This window comes from Sinohyriopsis cumingii, chromosome 2, assembly GCF_028554795.1.
Source record: "Sinohyriopsis cumingii isolate HCF-2022 chromosome 2, ASM2855479v2, whole genome shotgun sequence".
In the NCBI taxonomy this organism is placed as follows: domain Eukaryota; kingdom Metazoa; phylum Mollusca; class Bivalvia; order Unionida; family Unionidae; genus Sinohyriopsis; species Sinohyriopsis cumingii.
The window spans coordinates 164,401,444-164,422,103 of record NC_142962.1 but is presented as its reverse complement, the minus strand read 5'-3'; the positions used below and the strand labels follow the sequence as shown (position 1 = coordinate 164,422,103).

General features: G+C 32.5%; 1 protein-coding gene across 3 annotated transcripts in view; it reads left to right on the top strand.

The window, feature by feature from the left end:
- LOC149806242 (uncharacterized) overlaps positions 1-20,660 on the top strand; it is a 41,023-nt gene that overhangs the window by 14,634 nt on the left and 5,729 nt on the right. For all 3 annotated transcript variants that reach the window (XM_089951188.1, XM_089951189.1, XM_089951187.1), the window contains exon 5: positions 7,951-8,133. In XM_089951188.1, the coding sequence (XP_089807314.1) occupies positions 7,951-8,133 (183 nt within the window). The remainder of the gene's footprint in view (positions 1-7,950; positions 8,134-20,660) is intronic.

Here is a 20,660-nt window from a genome sequence, read left to right as displayed (position 1 = left end):
AAATCTCTGGAAAACCTTTAATGGTTTGAGGGGCATATCTGTCAATAACCTGCCACTTACATGTATTAGTAATGAAAATTTTAAGCAAGAACCTCTTTAAATTGCAAATGCACTCAATGATTTCTTTGTGAATATAAATGAAAAACTTGTGGATTTCACAGCTCCTAAAATATTCTCCATTGATGAACTAAATGAACATATTTATTTGTTCAAAACATAGCAAAGAAGAATGCTTCACAATACCTAAAATAAGCCTTGCATTATTTTTAAGTGAATTAGACTTGATGTCAGATCAGCAGCAGATAATATAAGTCCTAAATTCATAAAACACTCATCTCATTTGATTGTACCTTCACTTATGTATATCTTCAATCTAAGTATTTCCAGAGGTATTTTTCCAAATGGACTCAAACTAGCAAAAGTAACTCCAATACATAAGAAGCCAGATCTTTCTGCTATGAATAATTATAGATCTATATCAGTTTTATCATCACTTCAACGATTAGAAAGACATGTTTGTAATGATTTAGAAACTACCTGGAATCATTTAATTTGCTGCATCAACGACTATCAGGCTTAATTGAAGGACGTTTATGCCAGAGTACACTAACTAGAATGGTGGATGATTGGTTAAAACCAGTAGATCAAGGCAACCTTGCAGAGTGTTTCTTGACCTTACAAAGGCTTTAGACCTGTAAATCAAAATACCCTGCCACATATATGAAGTTACCCATGAAAGTTTAACTTGGTTTTAATCCAGTCTTGAAAATAGACAACAACAAGTTTCTATTCCATAAGAAAACTGACAAAGTCGGGTGTTCCACATGGATCAGTTCTTGGACCATTACTCTTTCTGCTGTACATCAGTGATTTACCATATCACACTGAGCTATCCACCACCAACATGTTCACATATGACACAACATTATATAACATTGGATCAGCAGGCCATGAGATTTGCACTAAATTAAATAAAGATTTGATAAAAATAAATAACTGGTGCGAACACAATGGTATGAAGATAAATACAGCCAATCAGAAGCCATGATCACTGGTAGGTGAGCAAGAGTAAAGTTGAGAAAAATGATTTCACAGTAATGATAAAGAGAATGGATATACAACAGTCTGAAAATGAAAAACTACTTGGCAGGATGATAGACAATATCTTGTGCTGGAAAATACCAGTAGATAAGGTCATTAAGTTAACTCACTGATTTATCTCTTGAAATGAATAAAATCTTATCTCCCTCAAGAACAGAGAAAGATATACAATGCATATATTGTGCCATACCTAGAATTTCTATCTGGTGTAATAGTGGTACAGAAAATCAAGAAAGATTACAGAAACTTCTAAAAAGAGCAGCTAGAGTTATTCTTGATGCCAAATTAGATACACAATTAACAAATCTTTTTAAAACCCTAAAGTGGCTTCCATTTCAGCGGAGAACTCAGTTGCAGTAGGGTTGACTAGTCTATAAATCCTTACTTGATTTGGCTCCTGAAAATATCTTAAATGTAATTTTAAATTTGTTACAAATATACATATGTATGAACTAAGATCCATCTCAAACAAGTTATATTTACCTAAACCAAATTCAGAACTTTATAAGAAGAGTTTTGCTTTTTCTGGAGCCAGATTATGGAATTCCATTGACACCACCTTATATAAAGTCAGGTGACACATGCCAAGCTTTTAAGAAGTTTCTTAGTCAGTATCTACAGAAACAATTATTTGTATGATTTTGTTTAATTCAGTACTACTACTTTTTACAACATTGTTATCATGTACTCACCTATAATGTTTTACACATGTTCCAATACTATATGTATGAATCTTGTATGTACTCATCCTTGGATCCTTGTACATATTTTATTATAGCAGTAGATCAGTTGTAGAGTTTTTAGCAGCATTTGTTGTCTAAAGACACCTCATCTTGTAAAAAGTGTGCATCATATATATATATATATATATATATATATATATATATATATACACAAATGTCATTGTAGAAGGCCTAATGGAAAATTGGTCAGTTGACTAAATGAGCGTTTTCCTTAAATAAAGTCATTATTTTTATATATATACATATATACACACACACACACACACACAGAGTCATACCCACTTATAACAACATAACTTGTGTTGACAATCCACCTATGTCAATGGAAAAAAGTTCCAGTCTCATGGTCTATTAGTACTACCAAATTTGTCATCCTTATGTTGAGGTCAACATAAACCCATGGTCCCAGCTTAAACAAATTCTTTCTTTTCTTATCAATGTTTATCTTGACAAGCTGCCAGTTCCAAACTCTTTGATGTTTAACCGCCAGACTTTATAACAAATGGGCATATGCCAACGGTCCTCAGAAATTGGTTTTCTTTGTGACCTGAGTAAATGTGCACCTTCATCAAAACAAGCCAGCAACAATCTTTTTATAAAGAACAATGCACTCTTTAAAAGAAGTCATCACCAAACTTGTTCCATTTTCAAAAGCTGTCATTGATTGGAACATATTTATTGTGTCATGCAAGTTTGTTGTGTTTTTGTGCATGGAAAAAAAAGTGTCTTATGTTTATGCTTATGATGGCTACCAACGGCAGTATAAAATGCAAATTAAATTAACAATATCTTGACATAACAACTGTCAAGGCTAAAACAGAAGAAGTTAGCATAAAATTCAGAACTATCGTTATCCCCCATCTCTGCTCATTTTGCTAAAAGCCATTTAATTTTAATTAATTTAAATTTTAATTAAATTTCATTTTCGTTTGATGTATGACGTAGCTTCTTTCCCTTTGGTTGCCTCATTAAAAAGGGTACATGTGTTGTCTCAGTAAGCCCAAAATCTAGGTCAGTTTAAGTATATGTGGCATGTAAATAACAACAAAACAGCCATGTGCTGTTGGTGACAATGCATATACATATTTCATGAAATGAGTACATGTACCACCATTTTGTTTATATATGTATGTTTACATTGTATATATTTCCTAATGGAATATGACTGCTACAGTAATTTTATAATGTGACCTATGCCAAAATTTGTGGATTTTTTATGTGCCCTAATTGTGACCTGAGGTAAAGCTGAGAACTATATAATCTTGCAATTGTGATGACTTAGTCATGCGTAATTTAAGTTTTACCTTAGTTAAGTTGTATGTTGTGTCCAGTGTTTTGGTGGGGGCTGGAACTTTTTCAAATTATTGAATTCAAGTGATTATATTCTCAGGAAATATAAAAGTGCTCTGATAAAATTCTTAGATAGATGCATTCACTGGCATTTATACTGAATTCAAACCAGAATTATATTGCTGTGATTCAACAAAAGACTGTTGACACATCAGCACTCTATAAGTCATAATAGACAATTGTCATCACCTTCCATTTTTGGATTTCTTTGGGACTTGCACTGTGTTTTATTCAGAACTTTAAATTACTATGACTTGTGTCTGTAATTCTCTGATTATTTTGGGATTTAATTTGCAATACCGTAAGTTCTTTTTTCTCTTTTTCACTTTGTATTCTAGGGAAATAAATTATTTGTTACATTTTACAAAGCTTGTTGTGTTACACTCTTTTCTATTACTTATTTTAAGAGCATAGATTTGTAACAATATATACACGTACACATACATATACAAATGTGCACATAAATGTACCATATATTGCTTTGTCGGATGATGCTTGGGGGGTTTGGGGGGGGGGAAGAAAATCATGGAAATATTTTGCAGGAATAATAATATTGGTGCTCAAGACTTTAAAACAACAACATGCAAATTAAGAAAAAACACTTATTTGATTGATCCTTTCATAACCTAATGGACCCCACAGGATGATGCATAACTCCAGTGACTGGTCATTGTGCAAGTCTAAAGTTATGGTCAGTTTATGGATTTAGCTACTCATCACGTTTTTGTGGTTTTTTCATTAATACAGAGTGTTCACTTACATATTCAAGACTCCTGTGAAAGACAATTGACTTGGATTTGTGCTGTTTCCTTTATACTGTACAAAGCTTACAGAGATTCCTTCCTATAGCAATTATTCAGTCTACCCATCAGCACTCCGTCCATAATGTTGGGTGACGCACTGCCTGCAAAACTAAAACCCAGACTTCCATTGCACATGGATTTTTGCAAGAAACTATGGTTCATAATGCCATGATTGAGATTATTATTGGAGTTCATGGCACTGTAGATCAGTTGTTTTGATTAGCAGGGCTTGTTTTGTCATCCTCACCTCAAATGACATCATGACAGATCAACAAAGGGTTTTGCTCTTGTAGGAAACCCATTCCAACTATATCTAGTAGCAGAATGGTTCATGAAACTGAGCTTGAAAGTGTTCTTGGAGATTATGGGGTTGCAGAGCAGTCATTTTAGTTAGCAGGGCTAACTTTGCCTGAGTGACATCATGAAAGTCATGTGACACAAACATGGTCAGTTATGAATGGGGTAAAATAAACCCAGTGCACATCAAAGAACAGTTGTGGCAGCAACAAGCTGATTGCCTACTAAACCTCTCTAGTAATGTGGCATCACTTCAAAGCTGAATGTTGGCTGCAAAATTCCTCTAAAAAAGCACACTCATAAACAGATATTTTAAACATATCAAGTTGATAATGATAAGAACTCCCTCCCTCTCAACAATGATGATGATTCCCTCACTTTTGCAACACTAGGGGACAAAATTAGAGACCTATTCTGGAAAACATAACAAATGTTCTTCTGTGCATTTTGTAGCCAGGTTGTCACAGTTCTAACTTGGGATTGCACAGGGCCTGCTGTTTCCAACAAATTGGATATTGTGAATTTTGCCATGCACTGTTCATGCTGCCAGTGAAATATAAGAATTTCACAGTACTGGCAACCACCTCGAATACGGGAGGTTGGAGGTTTGAACCCTGGCCGAATCATACCAAAGACTTATAAAAATGGTACTAACAGCTGCCTTGCTTGGCGCTTAGCATTAAGAGGTTAGTGTTAGAACTGGTCGGCCTGCTGTCAGGGTAATGTGACTGGGTAGGACATCATGCTACATGTCTGCAGCATGATGCCCCAGTACTAAACATCACTATAAACTGTCACACTGCAGACATCTTAGCAATATGGCTGAATATTTTTTATGTTAAAATCTAAATCACACACACACATTTAGAGTACTGGCATCCAAGTGCAAAACATTCAGGTGTGTATTATCAATACCTTCATTCCCCTCCGATCCCCTAATGGACATTTTCCCTTACAAATAAGGAGATTAACAAGCTTCTAGAGGTGTCCTAATGGAGTGCTTTGGCAGGTGACATATCTTGCCATCTTAACAGCAGTTTAATTTGTTCAAGTTTTATTTTTTTATATGATGCACTCAGTCCAGTTCATGTTTCGACAATCAAATCTACCATTTAAAAATAAATAAAAACCCCATGGTTGAAAGAGAAGCAGACAAAATGGAAGCTCTTCAGCTCAGCACACAGATCAATCCTTAACTGCAAACACCTGCATTAATATGTAAAAGTCATTTTAACATGGAAACTACACATTCTGCAATCAAGCAAATGAAACCAAAACAACCCACAAAAACAAGATTGCTTGTTTGCCTCCATTTACTAATCAAAGAGGCATATTTTTATGTTACCAGTCATTCTTTGTGCAGACTTTACTTTCCCAATGCATTTCATTTAGAGGACAGATAAACTCAACATTTCCATTTACATCATGGCAAAATGATACTGTCTTAGATTGTATGACAGTGTATAGTCCCTTATAGGTCATTCATCAACTTTAAGTTGCCCCTGCCCCCATTTAGGGCTACAAAAAAGCCAATTTTTCTTTGACTCTACTTTGAGTTGGGATGTATTTTGCATGTCAGGTCCAACTGAATGGTGACTCGTAGTCAGTGAATCAAAGCTGCACTTTTACAAACTAAATAAGCCAAACTGTATAGATAGATAGGTAGATAGACAGACAGACAGATATTTTGATAGATTGACAAGAAAAATAATGATGAAACCAGTGTAAAAAAATAATTATTGTATTGAGTAGAATGTGTCACAAATAAATTAACAAATTAGAGTTTGTTTAAATCAAATCAGTTAAAATCCACAATTTTAACATTTTGAATCCAATATATGATAAATCCATCGTTCAGTTATAGGTCACATTATGACTGGTGTACAGTTAGTTCAGAATGATCCAGTTCACAATATAATGTAAAATATTAATTCCACACATCTTACAAATAAACAATGAAAGTTAAGTCACTATGGTTGTGATTCACAGTATCCTATAAATGTTATCTGGTACAAAGTCCTAGAATTCATCCAGTTGTCTGATATAGTTCTGAAATCCTCCTTCATCATAAGTCGTTGTCATCAGTGGCATCTAGTCAATGTAAATATCATCCAACACTATTTCCTCAGCTTTACTGTCATATGTGAGTGCTAATATAGAGGTTGAGCATGGGCTCTGTATGTAGCACTTTGATCATAGTATGTGAAACCTATTAAAGATACTTGATATGTGTGTTTATCCTTGATGATACTACTTACTTTGAATGGGCTGATGTAGGCCACAGGGACCTACTTTTAATGCTTCTGCGATTGTATTAAGGTTTTGCAATTTGCTGATTTTCTAATAAACTGTTGTATGTATAGCCATGAAACTTGATGTGTGTGTTTATTTTGGAGTATAAATTTCTCACCATGGGCACAAGTAGGCCATAAATGACCTTATCTTGCACCAGCTAGTTTGTGAGGTTTATTAATTATGCTGTGAAATTCTTGTACTGAACGAGTGTCACTCCATGCCAGATCACCAACTTACTATGCAATGGATTTGCACTACTTTTGAATTAAACAGCCCCAATTGATGTTATTTCATATGATTCTTATATGAACACAAGGCCAAGAAATGCAAAACAAAATAGTAATTAATGACATTACCTCACACTGACCATCATATTTTCCTCCTAACTGGGTATAGTCTTTTTCTTGGTCTTCATTTTGACACATTAAAAAAATAATGATGAAAATGCAAGAAGCTTATCAGAAGTGGGGTAATTTTTTTATTCCTGACTTGGATGCATGGGCTTCCTCAAATGGTGTTCTTTCTCAAACTTCATTATGTCCAGATTGATAGATTTGAGTACAGGAATATAGTGATAATGCTGCTTATGCATGGAATAACATTAAATCATTAAACATCTTCAACTTAAACCACATTCCACTGTGAATGTTGAAGGTTCCTATGATGATACCCTTGACTGTTCGTGTGTGTGTGTGTGTGTGTGTGTGTCTATATATATATATATATATATATATATATATATATATATATATATATATATATAAAGTTTTGTGTTTAGGTCTCTTTAAAGAGGCATTTGTGTTCAATGATAACATTTAAATTGTACCATTTGCATATAGCAATGAAAATGCTTAATCTTCAAAGTGGGTTAGCTCCCTTGGTTTCATAAAACCACTGTCAAAATTATTATAAAATGCCACCTGTTGAAAACTGTATGCTTTAATAACAGCAACACACTCAATTTAGATTGCATTTGCTGCAATCATTTCTCTACAGCAGCTTCATACAGAATGTGAAGATTTTTCCTAATATGTACAAGAAAAGAAAAGTAATTTTCTACTTGCAGCGTTGTAGAGCAAGATTCACAAGAAAAGCATTTGAGCCTCCAAACTCAGTCTGGTTCCTTTTGCATTGTTTTTGTTTGAATTTCAAACTGACAATATATGCATGGTAGGATCCAGTCTGAGTGCTTGTGCATTAGTATATAAAAGTCAGTGCTAATTTTAATTGACCCTGTGATGAAAACAAAATTAAACTTCACATTGCAAGCACATTATCATACAAATAACCTGGTAAGAGCTCATTAAGGTTTCTCAAATTATTTCATTATTAAATTTAGTAGGATATCTTGCCTCTTTCAGATAGTTATACAGTTTCGTATCCAGGGCTGCATTCATCATCAGCAGCAGGGTTTAATCCAGGGCAACAATCACCACCATTACCACCACCACCATCACATGGTTCATATCCAGGACAACAGCTATCACCATCACCAGTGATGTATCCTGGGCAACATTCACCACCACCAGCAGGGTTTCGTCCAGGTAGAGAGGCAAAGATTTTTATGATTTTAAAACAATCATGCATTGGTTTTGACTCATTCTGCTGTGCTTATAGTTTTTGTTATTTCAATAGCTGCAAATCTATAATAATAATAATAATAAAATCTTTACTTAAAGAGGGTGACAGTTGCATGGAACTAATCCTCCTTCTATATTCATATATAGTATAGTTGAACACACAATAAAGAAATGCACGTACAACTCTTAATCCTTTCCATATACATCCACCCCCCTCCTCCAAAACACAAGATAAATACACTGCATACTGGAGAAAAATACATAAGCTAAATTTATGTATGGATATAATAAGCAGAAAATTACATAAGAACTTATTCCAACTAGGTGCATTGTGTACTTACAGTGCAACAGTAATGAGAGAATAATGTAAAAGGTTTGAAATTTTAATGTGTTTGTCAGATCAAATAGGTTCCACTTTCTATCCATTTAATTAGATTATAATTAAATTTATTTACATTTGCACTTTCTGTACTTCCTTTGTTTTAAATTAGTGGCCCTGAATATTAAGCTCTTTTAAAGTGTCCTTTGGGGGGTTTAGGTTTCGAAAGATACTTAGCTAAAATTGATTTTAAATTGGCATATTTTCTAGCATGAAATAGTTCCTCGATATATAATGGGGTCATTTTGTTTGAAACTTTCTGCGTAAGTTTAGCCTCTCAAAAACAATACTGTTAACATTTTAATATCATTCATGCATTTGGGTTGTTTTCAGCATTATCTAGGATGAGTCTGCAAGCTCTTTTTCCCAAGCAGAATAATTTGCAAATATTCTTGCCAGAAGTGTTTCTTCAAATACAGGACATCCTTTGGTTAGATAGCAAATATAATATACTTTATGATGTATGTCTTGTTGTTAACTCATTAACTCCTGGCAAAGAGTTTACAGGGCAGGAGATAGTAGCCTACTGCCGAGCTTTGTAGCATTAAGGTCATGTAAGATACACTAAAGTGGGTGGTATTATAGAAAGGTAGACAGATGTAGCTCTACAATGATAAAAAAATAATCTGGAAGTTCTAGTTGCACTACAAAATACAGAGGGAAAAACATCATTTTTTTAGACCCAATTTGTTTCCACCCAAAATTCACCCATGGTCAGAATCTGATTTTGTGTCTGGATTTTAGACTTTTTGATCTCAGATCTAAGGCAGACCAGTGTGAACTACAAACAGACAGATGAACCTTTGCAAAAAGTAGGATACATTGGGTATTTGGAATAAAGAGTGATCTTGATACGAAAATGATGGGTCCCTTAAGCAAAAAAGAAAAATCCAACTTTTACCCTTCTGCTCATGTGAGAGCAAAATAGCAAAAAAGCCAATGAAAAACAATGTTTCTAACACAACTAGGCATTAGGATATTGGAAAATCACCTGGAAGTTGATATATTAGGATGGATTTAGAAATGGCTTTCAAAATGTGTTTCCTACTAGAATTTCAGGTGAAAACAACAAAAACCTCCAGGGGTTATTGTGTTAACATCATTTAGTCCATCACTGATGATGATTATATTAAAAATATGATCAGTTCCAACCAGATAATGACTTCACTTTGACCCCAAGTTTATGACCTCTTTCACTGACATGTTAAATCACAAACAAGTAGTGCTTGTTTTTTGGATATTTTTTGGATGTTTTGAGTGGCCAGATTTTCTTTTGTAATTGGAATCCCTGTCTTATGTATATCTATATGGTGTGCTTAAGTTTTGTCTGTGATTGAGGGTTGTGGATAGAATTTTGGCATACCTGAGTTTTATCATGATTGTGATTGAGGTTGATGGATCGAATTTTGCATGTCTTACATTTGTCACTATAATAAGTGGTAAACAAGATATTTACAAGAATTTGATTTCAGTGGTAAGTAGAATTTTGCATGGAAATTATTAGTTTTCCAGACCATTCTATCACAACATACGTCATGTCAAATACGTATAAATAGAGGTTTGGTAAACAATTATTGATTCCTGTTTTAAGGTCAGTCTGTGGAATCATTTACAGTTGTGTTCAGATATAATTTGAGAGGAATTATTTAAATTGTTCACAGCAATTACAATGTGCTAATTGGACATTTTGGACTAAAATTGCTACTTTGGGATTATTTAGAGCTCATAATAAATTCTGGATTGTATCATTGTGGTACATTAGGACATTCAAGACTGTTGGAATTCATTTGGAACATTATATACTTTTAAACTTGTGAAAGGACATTTAGAATTATTTGGGATTTACTTCATAATACTGTGTCTCTTAAATTTTTTACTTTGTAACTTATAGAAATAAATTATCTGCTGATTTTTACATAACTTTTTGGTTTCACTTCTTTCTGTTACATTGTTCAAAACATAGAATCATAACTCTTGCTATTGGAAGAGTCAAGAGTTTACAGCTATTATTAGAATAATGTTTCTGATGATTAACAACATTTTAGGAACCAGAGTTTATCTCACTAGAAGCAATTGTATGATCTCCTTTGATAGAATGCTTTTGGAGTGAAGAGGAATTTTCATATCCTGTGATAGAGTTAATAGCTTTCATCATTCTTTCATTTTTGTCAAATTCACCAATATTACTTTAGATTTTCTGAGTTGGTACTATCGTTGAATTAAGTATGTGATCAATAGGTAAGAGCTTTTTGTTAGTTTTCATTACCTTCGTGTTATTAATTCAGCACTTTTCAGATTCGTCTTTAACTACACATACACTTTCAAGTTCATAATGTCTTCCATTATTGACAAGAGAATTTCACAATCTGAATGTGCCAGTGGACGTCCCTGCCAGAAATTCAGGCAAATGCACCACACAGAAAATTGCTAACCATGTCCCAAATTGCAATTGCTACTACTTGTCATGATGGTTCCATGGAACTGGTGTTATACTGCAGTAAGGACTCTGGTTGTCACAACTTTCATTTGGTACCTGGAGGTGGTGCTAAAGATAAGGAAGTTGGGTTTGACCTGGTAGTGTTTGTAGTTTGTATTGACTAGTGCAAAAAAAGTGAAAAATAATGGTACCATTCATATCATTCTGACAGAGAAGAAATAACATAAAGCTGAGGACCACAGGGCAAATAAAACAGGTATACAACAAAAACACCAGAGTCTATCAAGATCTACCCAAAATGTACTAAAATCCACCCAAATCTACACTAAATCCAGATGTACCCTTAATAGTAGCATGATATACAAAGAATATGTTCTTTTAGTAAATCACACAAAAATATCAGAAAAAGATTTTCTTGGCATAACATAGCTTATAGCAAAGTTGTTTTTGTCTTATTTTTTTAAATGCTCATGTGTATTACAGATTTGTACCAGATCTCACTAAAGTTATTTCTCATTTTTCAATATTTACAATATCTGTTCTTCTTCACTGTTGTATGATACCCAAATAACAATTACCTTGTTGATTGTGTCTATAACAGGTATTTAAGGGATATTTCTGTGAATCTGTATGTGCAAAATATACCCAAATTGTGTTAGATACACAGTATATGTTCTGTGAGTACCATGTATTTGATGAAAACATCAGAAAAGTTAGTTTTCTAAATAAAAATGGAGTTATGAGTTTTTCTTAGATTAACCAAATACACAGAATTGCTCCGTCATGTTAGTCAACATGTATGGATGTTGTTTCTGGCTGGTAGAATGTGAGGGTACAACTTGAGCTTGTTTTTATGTTTAACCTATTAAACACAAACATTTTTGCCAGTCTTTCCATTTATTTATTGGAGAAGCCAAAATAATAAAAATCAAAAGTCTGTTTTTGGTCTCTTTTCGAAAAGTATCATTTTCAATGATAGAGATAATTAAATTTAATTTTGAATTACCACATTTATTACCTGATGGATGGGTGCATCCTCAAATGCTAAATGAATGTTCCTCCCTTAAGGATACTTAAAGCAGGTGTATGTAGATCAATATAAAATAACATGTAGAGTGTAATGATTTCCCTCTGATGGATTTAATTTGGAAAGACTGACTGACTGTTGTTGTTGTTTTTGTTGTAGGGTTTAACGCCATTTTTCAGCACACGATAGGCTATACATGGCGGCCAGTATTAATGGTAGAGGAAGAACCCAGGAAAACCCCAGAGAGAACCACCGACCCACAAGAAGCTACTGGCAAGCTTTCTCACATAACCACATTGGCTGAATCTGAGACTCGAACCCATGCAGACAGAGGTGAGATGGCATTGATCCGTAACAGAGAGCGCTTTAGATCACTCGACTACTCGGGGCCCCTTAACATATTGTAGATTATATTATCGAACAAATGAAAACAATCTATAAAAGAAACTAACCAAGCATAGATCCCCAAAGATGTGATCATAATACATATACAAATTGAAATAAGGATTTATGTACTGAAAATAATAAATACAAGCAATTTCAAACTGTAAAGATGTTCAACAAGTATGATTCTTTTTTAGTCATAGTCATAAAATGTATTGTGTGTCATTGATCTTGCGGTTGTTTTTCATTTAGTTTATTGATTAAAAAGAGGAAATTAAGATCAATAAGTAAGAACATGTTCAACATATCTAATCAGCAGAAAATCTACATGAAACGAGAGTCCCTCAAAGGGATTGATGCTGTACTGGGTTAAAATAATTTTTGAGACTGTATTTAGTTAACAGACCAGTTTATACTTTTAAAAAATAAAGGGCACCAGATGTTAAGCCAAGCAGGCTATATCGATGTGACTGATGAATATTATAGGACTGAAAAATATTAGAGGACAGGGATCTTTTCAAACTTCAAAACATGTTGGTGCTTTACAAATTTAGAAAGAATAATATGAGAGTAATGTAATACTTTGCTCACATTAAGCTCAGTATAGTGGTCATTACAGAATTTGCAGTAAAAATAAATGTACATTTTCATATAGTTCCCAGTAATTATGGCTTGTAATATATAGGTTACACTTTATGCATTTTGGCCACTTGTATTAATAATAATTACACTCATACCTCTCAAGGGTTGGCATGTGCATCCATTCTGGAGGATTAAATTTTCAAGATGTTATCCATGTGGACATCAGATTGGTGCCATTTTTATTTAGTGCCAACAAGACATGAGAACTTTTTCACTGAAAACTCTGTGACCTATGTTCATATCACCATCCATTCAGGATGAATGGTGGCAATGACATGACTGTAAGATAGCTACAGTGATGGCCATATTGGAAACAAGAATGGCACCATTTTCATCTAGGGCCAGCTAGACATGATGAGAAGTGAAAACATGGTGTTGGTTTGTCCATCCATTCAGGAGGAGTACCAGTTACAAACTTGTTCTAACTGACAACAGATAGACAATAGTCATCAGCCCATCCCATAAGCTCTTGAGGTCTATGACCAGTAGAACTAAAAGAAAATGAAAACTATACCTTATAAATTAAAATACCATAGATCCCAGGAATATACATGTATAATGTGCATTTATAATAAAAGTTACACACAGCCTAATCATTTGAGATGAATACTAAACAAGAAATTAGAACACAATAAAGATCTTCTCGGATAAACTTCACTAAGTGTAATGAGCTTTTAATTCACACAAGGATTATAGCGACTTGCAGTGACTAGAAAAAGGAATTAGACCAGACATAAACAGATCTTGTAGACTCTTCCCTAAGAAAAATGAATACTAAATATACTGTTATATTTATTTAATTTACATTGTTAGTTTTTTATCATTATATGCTGTGAATAATTGTATTTTCTACTTGAACTTGTCCAAAATCAAGTTCATTTTCTACCTGACCTGCATCATTGATTTGGGTTTTATAAACATGTTTATTTCAATTTGAGTCTAGAACACTGGAAATTCCCCATGAACTGCCAGGTCTGCCAAGTCTGCCAATTGTTTACCACATTTTATATTAAAATTTTAGTAGCAGACTTTTTGATTATAACTAAGATTTTATTTTATAAACATTTGGAACCTTCCAAAATGAAATTTTCCATTAGAAACTATTTTTTAAATTTTTTTTACAAAATGATATTTGTGACCTGAGGTAAAGTAGAGGACTATATATCTAAAGATTATTCATTCTTGCTTTAAGATCTGAGCAGAATCAATTGTAGTATTGTTTTGTCCAGTATGTAATTTGCGCTGGAATTTATTTATTCAGATTATTTAATTCTGGTTATTCTTCTCTGTAAATACAAAGAGCTCAGAAGTAACACTCTTGGAAATAGAGACATGGATTTATAGTGAAATTTCAAATAAGGATATATTCTTGGATTGTATTATTGTGACCCAACAAAAGACTGTTGGCACATCACCACAACATATGCCACCACAGGCAGATTAAAACTTCAGAATTGGATTATTCTCTTGAATTCTGCTAAAGTTTATTCAGAACTATAATCATTAGGACTTCTGTTTGAAATTCTTGGATTATTTGGGATTTATTTCACAAGACTGTAAGTTCTCTTTACATTTTTCACTTTGTAGTCTAGGGGAATAACTTATTTGTTGAATTTTGTAAAGCATGTTGCTTCTCACACTTTTCTATAAATTATTTCAGACCACAGAGTTGCAATAATACACAAAGCTAATAAGCACTTGAAGTGTCCAGGAAACAGGAAATTAGAGCACACACAGATCATCTTGTATAGTCATCAGTATGAAAGAAAAAAAAATCTCACTAATATGTTTATCACACAAATGAAATATGCACATCTGTGATGCATATCCAGAATTAATGCTTTGAATATTTACCTGACTATTTTTGTTCTCTCAACCATGAACCAGGTTTATTCACCACATTGTCTGCTGTTTATACACATTTGAACTGAACATTCTCATTTTCAACATTCTCATCTTCAATAAATTTTGAGTGTTTATTTGGTTCTACAGGTTTTGTTGCTAAGAACTTTGTCATTTGTTTTTCCATGTCCATCTGTGACATATCACGCCAGGCCAATGCATGAACGGTGTGACATCATAGTACTATGCAATTTAATATAACCATTTCCATAAAAGGTACAATGCAGGTGTATATCTTGATTTTTCATAATTTTCTCTAAAGTTTTGATTATTTCTGGGAATTTAGATGGCTTCCAATTAACTGCTGATTTGAGTTTGTGGTTCATTAGTTCATTAATTTTGTTTGTCCAAAGAATAGTTACTGTAGAATCCCTTAATGGCACATACAAATGAATTAAAACTTTGTAGAATTTTACCATTATATATATATATAGTAAGAATAATATATAATAGGAGACCCATATGTCATTTGAAACTAAATGCTTTTTAAATGTTTTGTTGCTATTTTAATTATTAGTCCTGCTTATGTATGATTTAAATGCATCATCACCATCATCATCATCATCAATCCCTTAACCCAATAGTTCACTGAGGCACCACAGTTGACTTTACAACCAATTCTCTCCATCTTTCCCTGTTCTCTACTACCCTTTGGGAATCTCCAAATCCCATGCCTCTCCTTAATATTGTCTTCCCACCTCTTTTTCTGTCTGCCTCTTCTTCTACCCCCTCTTCTTCTTTAAATGCTTAGGCAGCATAAATTTAAGCTCATTAATTGATTCCTTTGAATTATTACTCCAAATATGTATCACTGGAACTTCATCGCAGATAATATCCATAGTTTTCATGCAATTTTTTTATAAATTAATGCATTTACATTGATTTGATTAAATTACATGTTTTTGATTTTATAATAATTTCTTCTAAATGGTTGTCTTTATTCTAATCTAAAAAACATTTAATGTATAAATATTTGCAACTTCCTTCAAAGAAAATAAATTGCATTAATTCATGGTAAAACAAGCATTAGGATACTTTTCTCAGTAATTAGAGAATAGTGGCTGGTTAAGCTCAAATAATGGGCTGATTCAGCCCAGATGCCAGGCTGATTTGGACCATGTGAAATATAAAAATAAAAACAATGGAACACCTAATTTATTTTAGTAGTTATTACTGTTTTCATAGGCATAGTAACAGAATGTAAAGTTTAATAACGAAACTAACTTTCCATTATATCAATAAAGAAAATATAATGTTACCTTTTCATAAATCAGGCCAGTTTTAACACTCAGTAAAGCATATCAATTGATTCAATGTATTGATTTCTCATGCAAATCAGGCTTTCTTTGCATTATATTTGCCAAACAAAATTATAAAGAGATGTTGCTGAGTAAAACAGCAGTATAACATACTTCACTGTTATCATTACATTTTCAATCTACTGTTATCATTGAATTGTTGTCTTTTGAGGAAAGTCTTCAACCAGTAAACCAAATTATTTTAATTTTAACCTTAGAAAAAAATATATAATTTAAAGCACATTTTAAATCCATTAAATATTTATTTTTGTATATATATTTTTGTATATTAATACAAATATATAATATAATAATACTTCTATGTAACTAATGCTCGCAAAGTTATTTCAAGTGAGGTGTGTTCTAGAAAGGTATTAAATTCAGTAAATTGGCAATGACACAAAAAGTGCTTTCATTGTAATGGCATTGGTGAAACAAGTTTTGCCAATTTATGATCAGATGATCCCACTATTAGTGTTTGTAGTTAAATTAAGTTAGGATGCAATGATTAAAAAAGTAATAAGCAAACTGTGATAATTTAAATAAGATGGTATCTGAGTGTAAACTCAAGAGATACCAACGTAAATAGACAAGGGTACTGGGGGTGATTGTTGGCACTGAGGAAGTCCCAGGCTGAGAAATCGACCTCCACCAGTCTACCATGTTATGTACCAACATTTATGGACTATATTGGTTTCTCCATTCCTATAGTATGTAAATAAAATTATTTTAAGTAATAATATGCTATTTTTTATATCTTTGTTCTTGTATAGTATCCATTTTCAATAATATTATACATACATTAAATAATACATTATAAATTCAGCCCATAAAAATCACTTATGTTGCTCATTGTTATTGTACATAGGGATAATTTAGTATAAAGAAATATTCTTCATAAATCTATTTTGTTAAAAGACATTAACACACTCAGACCAATATATATCAACAAAAGAAAAGTAACCAAAACATAAGCATACAAAAGACATATATATATAATATATATATATATATATATATATATATATATATATATATATATATATATATATATATATATATATATATATATATATACACACTGTGTATATATATATAGACTAAGTCAAATTAACGACATTGATTTTTTTATTGTTATTTATTATTTGTAGAACATTAAACAATGCATAATGAATTCAGAGATAAAAGTTAACATATGGTGCATGAAACAAAGATTATTAAAATATATTTTGATTTGCAAGGTCAACAAAATTAAGAGAATAAAGAAGTATGATATTGATGTGTGACATTGCATATAAGTTAATCATAAATTTTACAGGACACCTCTGGTTAGGTTTTAGTATAGAACATTTATTTAGGACAATTAGTATATAGTACAGTATACAGTATAGTGATAAATTGTACATATATCTGATAATGGCATCGACATACCCAGAACAGTATGCGTAGAAAAATCAATGTAACAAAAACATTACCACACACACAAACACACACACACACACACACATACATACATACATGCATATACTGTGCTTCAAAGAAAGATTAGTAAAATATATTTAATCTTTTAACAGAGATAACACTACCTTTTTTGTTACATTATCATTTCATTTATTTTAATTACTACAAGGTCCAGAAGATTATCAGAATATAAATTTATGCTTTTGTCTTAAATTAAATCTTAAATTTGACAGGACTCCTGTTTAATTTTTAGTATATGTTGATTATTTATCAGGCATAGTTTATAGTACGTACAAGATAGATATTAATTCAAATAAATCTAACAGAAGTATTAACATACTCAGACCAATAGGTATAGGCACACACAAAAAATGTATTGCATGAGCCCTGGATTATTGTAAGTGTTAGTACTTTTATTGTTTCTCTATGAAATAAACTTTAAATTTTGTACAAAGGTGAATGAGCTGCTTTGAAAATATTTCACTTCTAAATTGCTGATAAACAGTCTTACATTATTTCATTTCACTATGTAAACAACACCATTATCACCCGTATAATTGGGCTTTCCTTACAAATGCATATTTGATCTGCTCAACATACCTTGGAAATAATGAGAAATATCAATTTATGCAAATATAAATGTCACATTTTAATCCCTGATGAAACTTAAGAATATTTCACATGGGCCGAATCAGACTGTCATTTTGGCTGAATGATTAAGGTCTTAATCATCCTATTACCTAATCAGCCTGTTACCTAATTAGCAGGCAACCACTGTAAATTAAAATAATAAATGAGATGATGGATAGTCTATTCTTGTAATAATTCCAGTTATAGTTGAATTATCGATAAGGTTGGTAAAAGTGATGCAGTTCGATAATTCTTTGCTGATGATCTAAAATATATATAACATCTTGAACACATATATTTGGGATCTGGAATAATTTATAAGATGGGACTTTCAACTCCACAAAATCTATAAGGAGTGAAAAACATTGCGATGTGGAACAATGTTTTTTCAAGAATTCAAAAATTGATATAAGTCAGTAACTATTGGATGAAGATCAAAAATATTGTGTTTTTTAGTGCTTGCCTGCTGCAAATGATACATGTTCATCAGGTTGTCAAAGTATGCTTTGTCATCACTTATGAAATGACACAAAACGGATGTTATGCAGTTCCAGAGAAGACCATTCAACAAGTTCAACAGAACTAATACTTTGACACTTACCATGAAACCACTATGAATAAATTACACACATGATACAGAAATGCTTCCTAATTTACAATCTCCATATAAAAACCTACAAAATAACTTAATAGCCATGGTGATTATCATCTACAAGAACTTAGTTGAATGTAATTAGTCAGTCACTGACAACTCTTCCTTGTACATTTATGTTCATTATTAAAGGCATGATTATTTTCTCAAATCTTTAAGGTTCTCACTAATTAATGTTAATATTTCTGCAGTTTGTATGTTTCCCATTATAGTTTCTTATCAAAGTTAAATGAAACTGACATTTAATTATGGTTAATCTCAATAGCACTTATCTTCTAGCAGTTCTATGATTAAGGCACTTCATTATGCTCAAACTGAGCAGGTTGCATTGGTTATCATCACCTTGTCAAACATATTACAGTTATGCTAATATAAGCATTTTCCTCCATCAGTATTGACACCAGATACCTCCACACATAAGGATAGAAAGTCTGTGTGTGTTAATAATTTTCAGACATTTAAACAGAAAGACACAGAATTTATCTAAACAGTGTTATTATTCTCACTTATTATTAATAGTTTATTGATTTGATTGCATAATAACCATTAGATCCAGAAATGAACTTGCAACTAACTGAAGCATACAATCACCCCATTTCATGATATTGTTATATTTATCTATATTATGTGTGTTAATTTTTATGATTATAGGTTGTAAGAGTAATTTTTAAACACATAGCTTCAAGATAGTGTGGTGTACTGTTAATGGGAGTAAACTCCTATTGTGGCCTTTTCACCTTGGAAGTGTAGAAGAAATCTTGTTGATGAATTTGGTGGAATTTGAGTTCAGGTCTTGGGTTCCCCCCTCAGAAAAACAGGTGATCTATTTTCTGATTTTTTCTTTTTATATAAGTGATGTTTACCTAAGAATTAGCCATTCCTATCTTAAACATCAGTCTTAGTGGTGCCATTTTGTTGTGTACAGTTATTCAATTGTTGGTTTTCATTCTTTTCTGTTACCTGGCTTAAGACCATAGAGTTGTAACAATTCTATCATAAAAATGCTTAGAAATAAACTTTTAAGACACATTTTACCTAAGTCAGTAAATATGAAGAACTTTCCAATGGCATAAAGTTTGAGATTCCTGAAGTCTGAATTTGTGTTGAAGTATTTGTAAAAAAAAATTATTGCAAAGCCACAGAACTTGATATGATTGGACTAAGGCTGCTAAAGACAGCTGCACCTAGTAACAGCCTTAGCAAATGCAATGCTTGATTTGGATCATTTTGTTGGGCCCCGCTTCTGTTTACTCACGGGGTCCCTGTGAGCATGGCATTTGGAAATAAACTTTTAAACAAGTTTGATATGATATTGAATTTAAATTTTCTTTCATCACTTTAAAATTGCTTTCTCTCTATAGATATATTTGTAAAAAGTAGTAATGCACGAAGCCCCTATGAGCACATGGCCCAGTTGGGCCAAATTGATCCAGTCAGCTTTAGGCCAGCTCTGGCTGCACCTGAGATAGTAAAGAGTGGATCTTTTAATTGCAATCACAGTGCTAGGTCTAATAAATTTTGACAGTATTTGAAAACTGCAAAGATAACTTTATTGCATAAGACTGGAGTTAGGTGCTTTGAAGGTGTACATATGTATATGCTTTTGTTTGTGTGGAATATCATGCTAGGGGTAGTACAGTAGTTACCATCAGCTTTAATAATTTGTCTTTGTATTTAAT